General features: G+C 40.2%; 1 protein-coding gene and 1 pseudogene across 4 annotated transcripts in view; one reads left to right on the plus strand and one right to left on the minus strand.

The window, feature by feature from the left end:
• Positions 1-9,880, minus strand: part of ZNF326 (zinc finger protein 326) — a 33,465-nt gene extending 23,585 nt beyond the window's left edge. Inside the window, exons 1-2 of one of the 4 annotated variants that reach the window (XM_054555446.2) lie at positions 9,700-9,880; positions 6,809-6,853 (exon numbers count right to left, since the gene is read on the minus strand). In XM_054555446.2, the coding sequence (XP_054411421.1) occupies positions 6,809-6,853; positions 9,700-9,715 (61 nt within the window). In that variant the 5' untranslated portion in view covers positions 9,716-9,880. 4 annotated transcript variants of the gene reach the window in all.
• LOC100459821 (gem-associated protein 8-like) lies at positions 9,845-11,483 on the plus strand (annotated as a pseudogene).
• Positions 11,484-14,633: the final 3,150 nt, after the last annotated feature.

Below are 14,633 nucleotides of genomic sequence, written 5' to 3' on the forward strand. Positions count from 1 at the left end.
TTCAGGGATCTTTGCACAAAACACAAGATATTCCTATCTATCACCTGAGATAATTTACCATTAACATTTAAACTAAATTCACACTAAATGCTGAAGGGAAAAACACAAAGATGAGAAGCTACTAAATCAAATTTGCTAAAAAAATTTTAAAAAGCCCTGATATTTCAAAGAAAAACATATTTTCAACTAAAGTTCTATATTAGAATTTTTTTTTTATTTTCTTTTGAGACTGGGTTATGAGACTGGCTAATTTTTGTATTTTTGATAGAGATGGGCTTTCACCATGTTGCCCAGGCTGGTCTCGAACTCCTGGGCTCAAGCAATCCACCTGCCTTGGCCTCCCAAAGTGCTGGGATTACAGGCATGAGTCACTGCACCTGGCCATAGAATTATTTTCAATTTAACCAATATTTGTTGGACCAGGGGACTACTATAAGGCCTTGTATTAAGTACTATAGCATATATAATTAATGATACATAATTCCTATTCTTAAAAGAAGTCAGCATTTAATAAAGTCAAAGGGGAAATTTTTGTCCTACATGACAGCAGTAGACTATACTTGTTTTCTGCATCTAACTGCTCTTTAAATGTCTGAAAACTCAGAAGCAGCCACATTTCCAATTAGCCTTGTTCACAGTAATTGAAATAGATATTTTTAAAAAGCAAAATCACAGATTGAGACCAATCTATGGCACTGTGCCTATAAATTATGACTCAACAAATGAATGCAAATTCTAGCAATGTGAACACTAAAAAAAAAAACTAATACAATAAGCATATTAAGTCTATTTCATTACACTGCAATTCTGCCTATATACCAACCTCTGATATGAAAAATAAAACAAAAGAGGTAACAAAATCAATTTAGGATGACTATAAAAATCAGAAAGTAAAACAAACATTTAGAATTTGTTTTCTATAAAGTCCTTTAAAAATCTCTCATTACTATCCTCCCCAAATGTCATACACAAATAAATACAATAGTACACACAGAGTAAATACCTTAATTTTATATTTTTTAAAACATTAAATTTTATATAATCATTTAAGTATCTCTAGTCCCAACAATAATAATAATGACAACAATAACAACTTTATAAAAATAGTACTCGAAGTCATCCAACTTTAAACCTGGTAGCAACCTGAATGTTCAAAATCAATCCTCTCATTTTATAGATCTGGGGAACTGAAGTCCAAAGAGATGAAATGATTTTCCCAAAATTCCATACATATCCTCTTGTCTAGTCTCATGCTACTGCTTCTACATGAAACATTTTCCTCTGCCACCCTAAATATCAGCTTATTGAAACTTTCTAATCTTTTAAAGTCCATTTCAAATACTAATGCATTCAAGAAAACTTTCACTGATACTCTCTCAGCTGAGTGTCATCCTTCTTCTGAATATTTGCAAAAGCCTGTAACTCTCACGTGGTGCTTGTGATACTCTGCGTTACTCTGCCATTTGTAGCCTCATCTTAAATTTACTAGTCCTGTGGTAAGGGTCCAATTTTTATCTTAGAACAGCAGTTGCTGGGCGCGGTGGCTCACGCCTGTAATCCCAGCACTCTGGGAGGCCGAGGCGGGTAGATCATGAGGTCAGGAGATCGAGACCATCCTGGCTAACACAGTAAAACCCCGTCTCTACTAAAAATACAAAAAAAATTAGCTGAGTGTGGTGGTAGCTGCCTGTAGTCCCAGCTACTCAGGAGGCTGAGGCAGAAGAATGGCATGAACCCGGGAGGTGGAGCTTGCAGTGAGCCAAGATCGCGCCACTGCACTCCAGCCTGGGCGACAGAGTGAGACTCGTCTCAAAATAAAAAAAAAAAGAACTAAGTGAAACCATTGTTTTAACGAAAACAACTGACATTATTTGTTGTCAATGATAAAATTCATGCTTTCAAGTGAACATTAGAATTTTTTAAAAGTTGTATCTACCACCTTGAGCTTGACACCTTCCCAATACTTAAAGGCTTTCTGATAAGGTTGGTAGTGGTATCACTGAATATGATTTTTTAAATATTGTGCCATAAAACTGATCAATATTTGGAAAATCTGCATTTTATATAAAAACTAGTATTTTCCAAATAATGCCGATGTTACAAAATAATATATGGTAAAAAAGATCCATTCAAAGTGCAAGACATACTAATGGATTTTAATATAACAGTACAAAAAGTTTATCAATATACAAAACATGGAGATATTTTACTGCTTTTTTCATTTGAAGACTTCAAATCTGGTGTGTAATTTACACTTACGGAGCACCTCAATTCAAACTATCCATGTTTTAAGTGCTGAACAGTAACATGTAGCTAGTAGCTACCAAACTGGACAACACAGTCCCAGATTAATAAAATAGTTAATTTTTTGTGATACAGTTGGTAAGTATATAGTAAAATTTACGCACATATCTCTCAGAGGATAATTCTGAGATTAAAATAAAGTTTTCAAAATGAAAAGTTTTCCTCTAAGGCCTCATATTAAAAAATAAGATTATGTTTAGTCAGGTACACAGAGAAAAAAATCTTATGTTTTATTTCTGCTAGTTGCTATTTTGAGTTAGCACTGGCTGCCTTTGAATACTAAAACCGTTAGTTTTTTATTCTATTTATTTCACTATAATCATAAAATTATTAACATTTATTGTACACTAACCATGTATGTGTTAGGCACTGTGAAATGTACAAAAATTAATAAAGCTACTTTTGTATAGCAATGATTCTGGTTGATTGTTCATAGTACTGTTACTACTCATTTAAACAGGAGGAAGTCTTTATATTGTATACCATCAGTGTAGTTATAGGGCTATAGATTCTGTAAGATGACTACTTTTTTATAAATTTTTCTTCCAGGTCACCAAAATGAATTTTAAAATCACTTTTAAAAATAAAACCGTGAGACCACAGTAGTATCTCTTAAATGATAGTAATTTACCCAGAAAAATAAAACTGACCTAATAATTTAAATCAAATATATTCTATCACTTGGATCACTCTATCATACAAATAATACGCTCAAAAATGCTAAAACTCATTTTTAATTAAAATACAAAGCAGCAGCTGTGACATACTGGGGAAAAAAAAACTGACCTATGGACTGGGCAAGGTGGCTCACACCTGTAATCCCAACCCTTTGGGAGGCCAAGGCGGGTGGATCACCCGAGGCCAGGAGCTCAAGACCAGCCTGACCAACATGGTAAAACTCCGTCTCTACTAAAAAATACAAAAAAAATTAGCCAGGCATGGTGGTGGGCACCTGTAATCCCAGCTACTCAGGAGGCTGAGGCAAGAGAATTGCTTGAACCCAGGAGGCGGAAGTTGCAGTGAGCTGAGATCACACCATTGCACTCTAGCCTGGGCGACAAGAGAGAAACTCTGTCTCAAAAAAAATAATAAATAAAAAATAAATTAAAAACTGACCTATGACTAAAATAACTAACTACGTGACATTAAGTCTTGAGTGGGACTACTTTTTAGCAACTCTACACTACCAGCACCCTACTACAAGATACCAGCATCTACCACCTAGGTTATTGCAAAAGTCTCCTAACTGGTTTTCCTGCTGCACTTTTGCTCCTTTGCTGTTTATTCTGAAGACAATAGCCACAATAATTCTGACAAAATGTTAAGTTCAATCATGTTCAATGCTCAGTAACCTCCAACGGCTTCCTCTTATTCCAAGTAAAAGCCAAAGCTTAAAATAACATCTAAGAACCTATACCAGTGGTTCTTAACTAGGGGAGATTTTGCACCCCCTGGGGACATTGGCAATGTCTGAAACATTTTTGGTTGTCACAACTAGGGGGCAGATGCTACTGACATCTAGCATATTATAGAGGCCAAGGAGGCTGCTAAATGTTCCACAATGCACAGGACATCCCCCTACAACAAAAAATTACCCAGTCCAAAATGTAAGAAATTTGAGAAACCCTGCCCTACATGATATGCCCCATCACCTCTTAACTTCATTATCAATTATATACACCCCTGTTCATTCCACTCCTACAACACCAGGCCCCTTGATGTTTCTAGAACACAAGGTGTATACCCATTTTAGCAGCTGCTGTTCCTTCTGCCTGGAATGCTCATTCCCCTGAACCTGCACTGTTTACTCCCTCAACTCTTTCAGGTTTTCACTTGTATTGCTTCTGATATATAAGCAAATTATCTTTGATTTTCAATGCTTTCTGGCTACACCTCACCACTCTAACCTAGTCTGAAGATTGCTCAGCAAAAAATCATCTGTTCTAGTCAAGCCAGTGTTAAGGTCTTGCTCTGTCACCCATGCTGGACTGCAGTGGCACAATCATAGCTCACTGCAGCCTCCACCTCCCGGGCTCAATCGATCCTCCCATCTCAGCCTCTGGAGTAACTGGAACTATAGGGGGCACCACCATGCCTGGCTAATTTTTTTAGAAATTTTTTGTAGAGACAGGGTCTCACTATGTTGCCCAGGCTAGTTTCAATCACCTGGCCTCAAGCAGTGCTCCTACCTCAGGCTCCCAAAGCACTAGGACTATAGGCATGAGCTACCGCACCCTTTTCTCTCCCTTTTTCTATATGCTATTTATATAAAAGGTATTATGAAGCAAGAAGGAAAACACGGAGACACTGGAAATACATTTTCCTTCCAAGAAATAGTGTGGGGAAAATCTGTATCTTGCCATGTTTTCCAATGCCTTCTACTTCATTTCACTTCCTAGGAAATACAGTGCTAACAATAAAATATATTTTTGGCTTTTTGGTACCTACACACTGTTTATTTCTTAAAGCCTATAAGTCTTCTTCTAAATGGCTTCATGGCTTGCATACTCACCTATCTTAAATCTATGCTCAAATGTCATCTTTTTGGTGAGTCCTTCCCCAGAGACTCTAAAATTGCAACACATACAAGCACACACACAAATTTATCCTCCTTCTCTATGTTATTCTCCCTCGCAATGATCATCATCTAACATACAATATATATTACTCCCTTTTCCCCTGTGGACTAAATTATGACATATATATTATTTCTTATCTTGTTTACTATTTCATCCCACTAGACGGAAAGCCTCACAAAGGCAGGAATACTTGTCCATTTTGTTCACTGCTATATTCCCACCTCCTAGAACAATATCTGATGCCCAGCAGGCACTAAATAAATATTTGCTGAACAAAGTCAAATCGAATCCCTGAAATTAAGTTCCTCATTTGTAAAATATAAATAATCTAGACCTAGAAGTACTGTCAAGCATTGGCCTTTAATCAGAGGTGCCTTCCAAAATCATTCAGAGTAGTTTTGCACAACATACACAGCCAAAGACCACTTGCCCTGAAATTAAGATTCAAGAGGTATAGGCTATGTCTGAAAAGAGAGACTTTGAAAAAGCTCCCCAGGAGATTCCAACAATCACCCTCAGATGAGAACCAGTTATAACTAAAATTAAGAGAAAAAATAAAAGTCATAATATTAGATCTTTTTGCAACACTGTATACTAATTAATAAATAAACGTCTGGCCCTGCATGAGTCTGCATTTCAAGTCCTATGTTTAGACATTAAATCCAACTATCCAGTAAATCCTAGATGGCCTTTTATCATTACAAACTATCTCCCTCTCCCCCTCCCTCTTCCCCTCCCCCTCTCCCTTGTAAAAGCACTAGTCATACATTCCAGTTTAAAATCCTGGATTCATTTTTATTCAACCCTCTCAATTTTCTATCCCTTACTAGTCAGCCTGCAAGTTCTGCTAATTTGCTCTTTATTTTTAAGATTACTACTATCACCTCCCAAGTTCAAGGCCTTAAAATCTTTATATCAAAACTTATGAAATGGCTTTCTCATTAATTTTCCAGTTTTCAATATAATCTACAATGTGGATGCAAATTAAACTTCCTTTGGTAATTTTCAATTTCCAGCTCACAAATATATTCTTCAGTACTAACTCCCTATATGTTAAGCCTTTTTAGCCCACATGAAATCTGAAGTTTATCTTAATCTTTAAAGATAATGAAATAAAAATTAACTGTTCAGTAATTATTCCCATAAATGGCATAGTCTTTAGTAATACATTTGCTTCAGTTTTACTTTGTGAATATATTCTATTTTATACGAAAGTTGGATTTTACATTTCTCTGGCAATCAGGATATTTAATGCCTCAAGTCCTTCATATGTTTTTTAACCTGCATTAATTTTTCTGTGTTCTTTTTTTGTATTATTATCTTGTGTGGCAGGGCCCTAACTCTAATAACTATCAAAATGACATCCAATTGTATTCTACATACCTCTCATGATTCTATCTAGCTCTATAGTCACAAGTCTAATGTCATGCTCATGTCAATAAACAATCAAGCTTCTTCATGTGCTCCTCTAGACAGCTCTTTATATACTAACACATTTGGACACACTGAAGAAAATGACCTCAAAAACAAGGTCAAAATGCATTACAATACAAGCTATATAGAACCAAGCCAATAATCCACTTAGTCTACATTACTCAATACCAAAGCCTCTAATTCAACCAAAATAACTCAGCCAGCGTCTTGTGATTCATCACTCAGAATGTAGTTAGGCCCTTTGGAACACATTAAAATAATCATAATTCAAACAAAATGGACCAAAAAAAAAAATCAAACTAATGTAAATAACCCCTAACATTTTCTGATAGCAAATTCCCCAATTCAAATACTATATATAGTAAGACAATATTAACACATAAATGATATATCAAGAACCAAAACAAGGACTGAAATAGGTAGAACTGGCTTTTTACACTGATACTATATTTTTATGCGAACGAAGAGAAAAGCTGAAAGAGGATACTTACCATTAAAGCCCTGATAAGTATTCCTGCAGGCGGAGTGTGTGTAATCTATGAAGACACATTTAACAAAAAGGAATTAGTGTGATATTAGCAATAATTCAAAATTATATACCCATCTAGTCAAAAACAAGCACAATTTTTAAAATGACATTAACCCAATTATCTGCAAAACTGAGAATAGTTAAAACAAATAATTACCAATACTCCATTTGGGAAAATGTATCTCTTTTTTCTTCACTATCTCCCCAAATGGTAGGTTTATTATCCAAATTATGGTAAACATTAGTTTACAACACCTGATACATAATAACAGCCAAAAGAGGGGATTCAGCACTGATTTATACCAAGTAACAAAAAGGCAGATAGATTAAATTATGTATCAAATAATGCAAAAGCAAAGACATCTGAGAATTGTACGTAACATGAAATTTTTGCTAAGTTAATTTCTTTTACCATTTAATTTGTTCTTTAAAGATTTCAGGATCTTGGCCGGGCACGGTGGCACGGTGGCTCACGCCTGTAATCCCAGCACTTTGGGAAGGTGAGGTAGGCGGGTCACGAGGTCAGGAGTTCGAGACCAGCCCGTCCAATACGGTGAAACCCTTTCTCTACTGGAAATATAAAAATTAGCCGGGCCTGGTGGTGCGCACCTGTAGTCCCAGCTACTAGGGAGGCTGAGGCAGAAGAATCACTTGAATCCAGGAGGCAGAGGCTGCAGTGAGCCAAGATTGCACCACTGCACTCCAGCCTGGGCGACAGAACGAGACTCTGTCTCAAAAAAAAAGATTTCAAGATCTTATCTGAGACATGCATATGCATATACGTATATGACTGTGTTCTATATTCATCCAGAATGTGTCATCACTGAAAACCATATTGCCAATTTCCTCATCAAAACTAATTTAACAACTGTTAAATTCTTTAGTTAATTTTACAAATATATACTGAAAGAACAGAATTTAATATAATGGTCATCTGGATACAACAGAATCCTGCTACACTATAGAGGAATAGATTCATATATGGTGTTAGTCAAACTCCATCTTCCAAATACAGCAGTGGTATATTTGGGCAGTGAGACAGGGCGTATTTCATCACTAATATTGTTTAGAATTTTTATCACTGACACTGTTTAGAATTGTATGCATATGGCAATAATAGAAAGCAGACATACTACATTTTATTATTGTTTTTCAATTCTCCATAGAAAATGGATTCCCTTATTGCCCTGGGTGGGGAGGGGAAAGAACTGTTTCTACTGCCCCACCTCCACTTTGTCAGCCTCTGCTATACCTTGGGTGTTGGCATTATCATCAAACTACAGCATGAAAATACAATAATATATTTTTTATTTTCACTCCCAACTCTGGCCACTTCAAATATTCATAGTTTATTGTTTTGTTGTTGGTTTTTTGTTTGTTTGTTTTTCAGACGAAGTTTGGCTCTTGTTGCCCAGGCTGGAGTGCAATGGCGCGATCTCGGCTCACTGCAACCTTCGCCTCCCGGGTTCAAGTGATTCTTCTGCCTCAGCCTCTCAAAGTGCTGAGATTACAGGTGTGAGCCACCGCGCCCGGCCCAAATATTCATAGTTTAAAGGTATCTACATCAAAATGAGTTAAAGTCCAACCAAAACAAACAAAACCACGAGAGTGTGCTACTCTTAAGAGCTGAACTTACTATTTCAAAGTAACTGAAAAGTATCTACAAGAGGGGCTATTCCAGTCCCCTTTCACAAATCTGTACCTAGATATGAAAGCTTTAATTCTTTGTTGCATGAAATCTTATGAAAAATCAAAAGCTCATCGAGTAAAACATATGCTGAGATCACACCTCATTTAAAGATCATTTTTTGGTGGGGTTAAAGGTTTACAGCCTACTTAGTGAACTGGTTTTACTTAAGCATGCCTGGTTACTCAGGATTAAATCCAGTTTAATCATACAAGTCCTTTCCCATGTCTCCCTAATGTTGTCACTACATACCACTTTATCTTGACACCGATTCCTAGCAAGGTTTGAAAACAAAAGTGAAGACCAAATTAATACTACTTTGTGACCCTGTAAAAGTGGTTTAAAGAATTAGTATCTGAGACAACTGAGAAGTATTGCTAAAATACAGTTTATTTAATCCGTAAGTCAAACACTTACAAGGCTGTGTACAGGTCTAAATGTGAAGGGAATTTGATGCCTGCTGTGCCAAAATTCTCATTAACTTAAATCCTATCTACACACGATCCGAAGAAAAGTGCTTTGGTTCACATAAATATTTCAAATTAGGGATTAACAAGCAGGTAATTTTTGGTGATAAACACCCCAGTTTGCTAACCAGGAAACATCTTGCTTTCCATTTTGCATAGATATTTATCTACACATATCACTTAAAGACACCCTTTCAACTCATCTTAAACCGGGAAAAACAGAAACATCACTGTGAACAAGCCTCTGAAAATTCTATCTGGCAAGAAGTAACCTGAGGCTGAGGATTAACTAAACGGACGGTCTGGGTCGCTGCCCTGTGGGGCGAATGCGAGACTAGGTGGGTGAGGCCGCAGTCGCCCGTTTGCCCGAGACCGGGAAGTTGGAGACGTCGGGGCAATTTCCACTACCAGGGGCCAAGGCGAGTCTGGGGCTCCAGCCCGGAAGCTCTCGCGCTCTAGGCGCGTCCTACCGGGCACCGAGTTCTCTTGTCTCTGCCGGCAGCGGGCGCCGAGCGGGCCGAATCGGGGCGCGTCGGTCCCCAAAGAGGCCGACTCCGGGAGCTGGGCCCGGTGAGGGCGGGCGGCCTCCGGGCCCGCAGAACAAAGCCCACACGGCCATCTTGAGACGGTAAACAGACCCCCTGCGTAGGCCACCCCGCCTCCTGCCAGACGCGCCGACCAGCCAGAGGCAGCGCTTACCGTCCTCGAAGTCCATGGCATAGGCTGGGGGCCGTCGGCCTTAGCGGCGCTAGGCTGAGCTATGGCCGGCGGCGAGCGTCCGCGATCCGCGATTCCACACGATCAGTCCGCGCGACCGAGAGCGGCGCTACCAGCCCGGGAGCCGCAGGCCACAGCGAGGCTGGGGAGGCGGGGCCGACCGGCGCTACCAGCCCCATCGGCGCGGCCTGCTATTGGCTGACGTGGGCTGGTGGGCGGGCCCTCGCGTGGGGGGCGGGAAGCAGGTTCGCTGTCACGCTCGGAGGTGCTGACCCTCTGGAGCCGCTGAGGGGAAGGAAGGTAAAAAAGGAGCGCTAAAGATTGGCGGGGGTTATGGGAAAGCAAGCCGAGTGTACGGGAAGGGCCGGCTGAGGCCCGCCATGTTTGAACCTGGCAAGACCGAAAGAAGCCGGTTGGAATGCCTTCTTCCTGCCCAAACTAATAAAACCGCATGCCTACCTTTTGCTTAGTATTGGCTAGGGATGACTAATCATAACATTTGTAAGTACTTACGGGATTTCCTCCATGGAGACACAGAAGTCTGGGACGTTTCTAGAAGCCTGTGGCAAATTTGAAAAGCAAGATACAAAATTGCGTATGGAGTCTGATTATCGCTATGTCAATAAATTTTCTTAAAAGACAAAGCATTGAAATAAAATGGAAATAATAATTCTTTAAAAAATTTTTTGAAGTATTTTTATAGAGATGGGGGTTTTACCATGTTGCCCAAGCAGGTCTCCAACTCCTGGGCTCAAGCGATCCCCCCACCCCCAGCCCCGTCTCGGCCTCCCAAAGTGTTAGGATCACAGGCGTGAGCCAACGCGACCCGCCTGGAAAGAATTCTAAAACATGGCCTGCTTGGCCACCGCCCAGGATCTGCAAGCTGCGCGCCCACAAGTTTCGGCACCTATTTGGACTTTCACAATCGGAGATGGCAGTGGTGAAGGCATCAACATCAAAAGCTACCAGGCCTTGGTATTCTCATCCAGTATATGCAAGATACTGGCAACATTATCATCAAGCAATGGCTTGGATGCAAAGCCACCACAATGCCTACAGGAAGGTGGCGGAATCCTGTTTCAGTCTTCCATGGTTCTTCCTTCCTGCGCTTCTTCCCCAAAGCTCTTACGATAACCAGGCTGCGTATCTATCCTCAGTCCTTCTATGACCATCATGTGGCCTAGCAGGACTCCCCCTGCAGTTCTTCACATTTCAGAGGGTCTGGGCAGCATCCACATGGCAGCAGTAGGATCCAGGCATCCACAAGAGAAGACCAAGCATTATCTAAGGAGGAAAAGATGGAGATCGAGTCAGATGCAGAGGTAGCATGTGACCTGAGCAATATGGAAATCACCGAAGAGCTCCGCCAGTACTTTGCAGAAACGGAGAGGCACAGAGAAGAGCTACTGCGATGGCAGCAGCTGGATGCGGAGCGCCTGGACAGCTACGTGAACGCTGACCACGACCTGTACTGCAACACCCGCCGGTCGGTAGAGGCCCCAACTGAGAGGCCTGGTGAGCGGCGCCAGGCTGAGATGAAGCGTTTGTACTAGGACAGCGCCGCCAAGATCCAGGCCATGGAGGCTACGGTGCAGCTGAGCTTTGACAAGCACTGTGACCCGAAGCAGCCCAATTACTGGCCGGTCATCCCCCTGAAGTTCTGAGCTCGGGGCACAGGGCACCCAGTCTCTTCCTCTTCCCTTTGGATACACGCTCTTTATCTCTCCTTCTGTACATTTCTCAGGGAAAGGGGACTTTGTACTGAGGTACAGGCATGTTCACCACAGTCCCAGTGGGCCTGTCACGGGGTGGATGTACTGTGCCAGCCACTTGGAGGTCGGCAGGACATATTCTGTTGCCAACATGATAAATTTTATCCTGACGTAAAATGATAATTTTGTATATATTATACTGGTTTTTTATGTTGTCGGTAACAGTTCAATTCATTAAAGTTCTTGCCTAGAGAAAAAAAAAAAGAATTCTAAAACATGAACGATGATTCTTTTTGTGATGACTTTTTATATACACATGATTATGTATTCTTCTATATTCTCCAAATTCTTGAGCACTTTCATAATGTAAAATATATATTTGGCCTAAAACAAGATTTAATATTTATTAATGATTAGTGTTTATTAAAAGTTCTCTTTAGCCAAATATTACGTTTCATTTTCTTTGAAGATATACTTAGTGATGCAGAGGTGGGGGGCTCTCTTGGCCATTTAAGTCAGTGGTTCTTGATTGTGACTCTACTCTGGAATCCTCCAGGGCACTTTTAGTAAGTGCCAATACTCAGGTTTCACTTCAGGGGTTCTGATTTGATAATGAACCTAAAACTGTCACCAATGTTTATTTTCAAGACATTTACAAGAGATGTTATTGGACTAATTTCTCTTCTGTTTCAGTAACCTGTACTCCTTAAGAAAATGTCAAGTCTAGAAAAAATTACTTTAGAGACAGACTATGATCCAGTTCTGAATTTTAAGGTGCAAATAAAAGAGCTGTAACAGTTCACAGATGGGTAAGATTTGTGGCAGAAGAGTCATCCAGAACTTGAAGGATGACCTATAGAAACACACACACACATACTGGATTGTATTATTGCCACTTTGGAAACAGTGTTTGAAACATGGACAAAGTTATTCATACATTCAGGAATCTGGAAAAAGACAAACTGACATTGGAGCAGTTTGAACCACAGATTAAAAAACTTTTTTTTTTTTCATAGAGCAAACGGTGGCAACAATGAATTGATCATCAGATAGGAAACCATGAATCAAATTATTTACCTTTTTTCAGGGTCCACCCCGTTGCTGGAACCAAGTTCCAAAGAGGCAACCTCTGGAAATACAACTACAAGAAAAGCTCATAGATACACTATGTGTATTACTGTTGCCCCAGAAATGGGCAGGGCATTTTTTCCTCCTCCATCCTGATTGATTCACCCTGTTCTCCACCCTTTTCTTGTTTCCTCCTTTTTTCCCTTCTATGCAGATACTTCTCCGCTTACTTGGGGTTACATCCCAATAAGCCCTTCATAAATTGAAAATATCACAAGTCAAAAATGCATTTAATATGCCTAACCTATTGAACATCATAGCTTCACCTAACCTACCTTAAATGTGCTTAGAACATTTACATTAGCCTACAGTTGGGCAAAGTCATCTGGCAGCACAGTACATTGTAGAATATCAGTTGTTTACCCTTGTGATTATGTCGCTGACTGGGAGACACTGCCCAGCCTTGGAAAAGAGTATCCTACTTCATGTCACTAGCCTGCAAAAAGATCAAAATTCAAAATTGGATTATAGTTTCTACTAAATGCACGTCACTTTCACACAGCTATAGTCAAACCATAGTAAGTCGGAGACCATCTATACATGTTTTCTATTCACCTGAGCTGAACATTTTGAAAACTGAACTCATAATTTCAAACCTGTTCGTCTTCCTGTATCCTTTCATCTCTGTTAGTGGCATCATGAACAGCCATGCACTAATCCCAGCTTACGAGTCATCTAGTCAAAACTCATCCCTCCCTCATCCTCCCACCTCCAATCCATTCTGAAGTCTTTCATCTGTTGATTAGCTCCTAAAATATCTTAAACCTGCCCCCTCCTCTTCATCCCCACTGCCACAACCTAAGTTTAGAGTCTCATTATCTCTCTCCAAAACTATTGCCTCAGCTTCCTAATTAATCTCTCTGCCTTTCAGCCTCCTCAGGGTTGCAGTGATCTAAATGCAAATCTGAACATGTCATCATGCATCTCTATCAAGGATTAGGTGTAGTCAAAGCTCCTTACCCTAGAACACATGCAGCAGGATCTAGCCACTGCCTGAACTGCATCATCTCTCTGCATTTCCCTTGCCTCCTCTCTCCCACACTCTCTCTTTTGATTAGCAATTTTAGGGCGACAGGTTCCCAAAACACCCCTGTGCTTTTTCATACCACTGAACTTTTGCTTATGTTGTTTCCTCTGCTTGGAACACCACCTGGTTAACCGTACTCATCTTCAAAACACAGCTCAGGATTTATTTCCTCTAAGAAACAGTCCCAGATCCCATCCCCACCCCCTGGGTCAGTACTTCTCAAATATTAGCATGCAAATGATTCACCTAGGGACTTGTTAAGACAAAATCACATTCAGTCAATCTTGGGTGGAACTGGACAGTCTGCATTTCTAACAAACTTCCAGGAGATGCTGCCGCTGGTAGAGCCACACGTGGAGTAGGAAGGCCTTGGGTTCTGTGACTGCACTATCTCCCATGCATTAAATACCCTGGCTTTATGTCTTCCCACATTAAAAGCTCTTTGGGATTAGAATCAAGACTTCTTTGCATCTTAAGTGCCAAATATATATGTTTATCAAGAAAACTGAGTTCTCACTGAATGTTTTTAGCTTTTTTTTCTTATCATTTTCCCCCAGTTTACCTTCTGGCAAAGAAATGATTTTGTAGCCTGAGGTTTTTAGGTGTTGGCATGACTAGAAGGGAATAAATATTGGGTCATTGTATTTGTGTGTCGTGTGTGTGTGTGCGCACACACACACACACACACGCCCCTCTTCCCTAAAAGAGAAGACTGCCAGACAAGGAATTCCTAACTCAAGAACAAACCTGACCTTGGCACAAATGCATGGAAAGCCACAATACACACATATTTTCTCCCCTTCCTTCCTGTTTCCCTCCTCTTTCCCAAATAGGAGGTGCTGTTCCAGAGGCAGATGGCCATACCACAGAGATACCCCACAATACATGAGACTATCAAGCTGTCTCCTAATTCATTTATTAAACGAATATTGACTGAACACTAACTATGTACCAAGCATCATTTTCTTACTTCACAGTTATCTCTCTCCCACCCCCACCCCCACAGTCTAGCTGGCTGCCTGTCCTGTTCTTACTTTGTTAGGCGCAGA

This window comes from Pongo abelii, chromosome 1, assembly GCF_028885655.2.
Source record: "Pongo abelii isolate AG06213 chromosome 1, NHGRI_mPonAbe1-v2.0_pri, whole genome shotgun sequence".
Taxonomy (NCBI): domain Eukaryota; kingdom Metazoa; phylum Chordata; class Mammalia; order Primates; family Hominidae; genus Pongo; species Pongo abelii.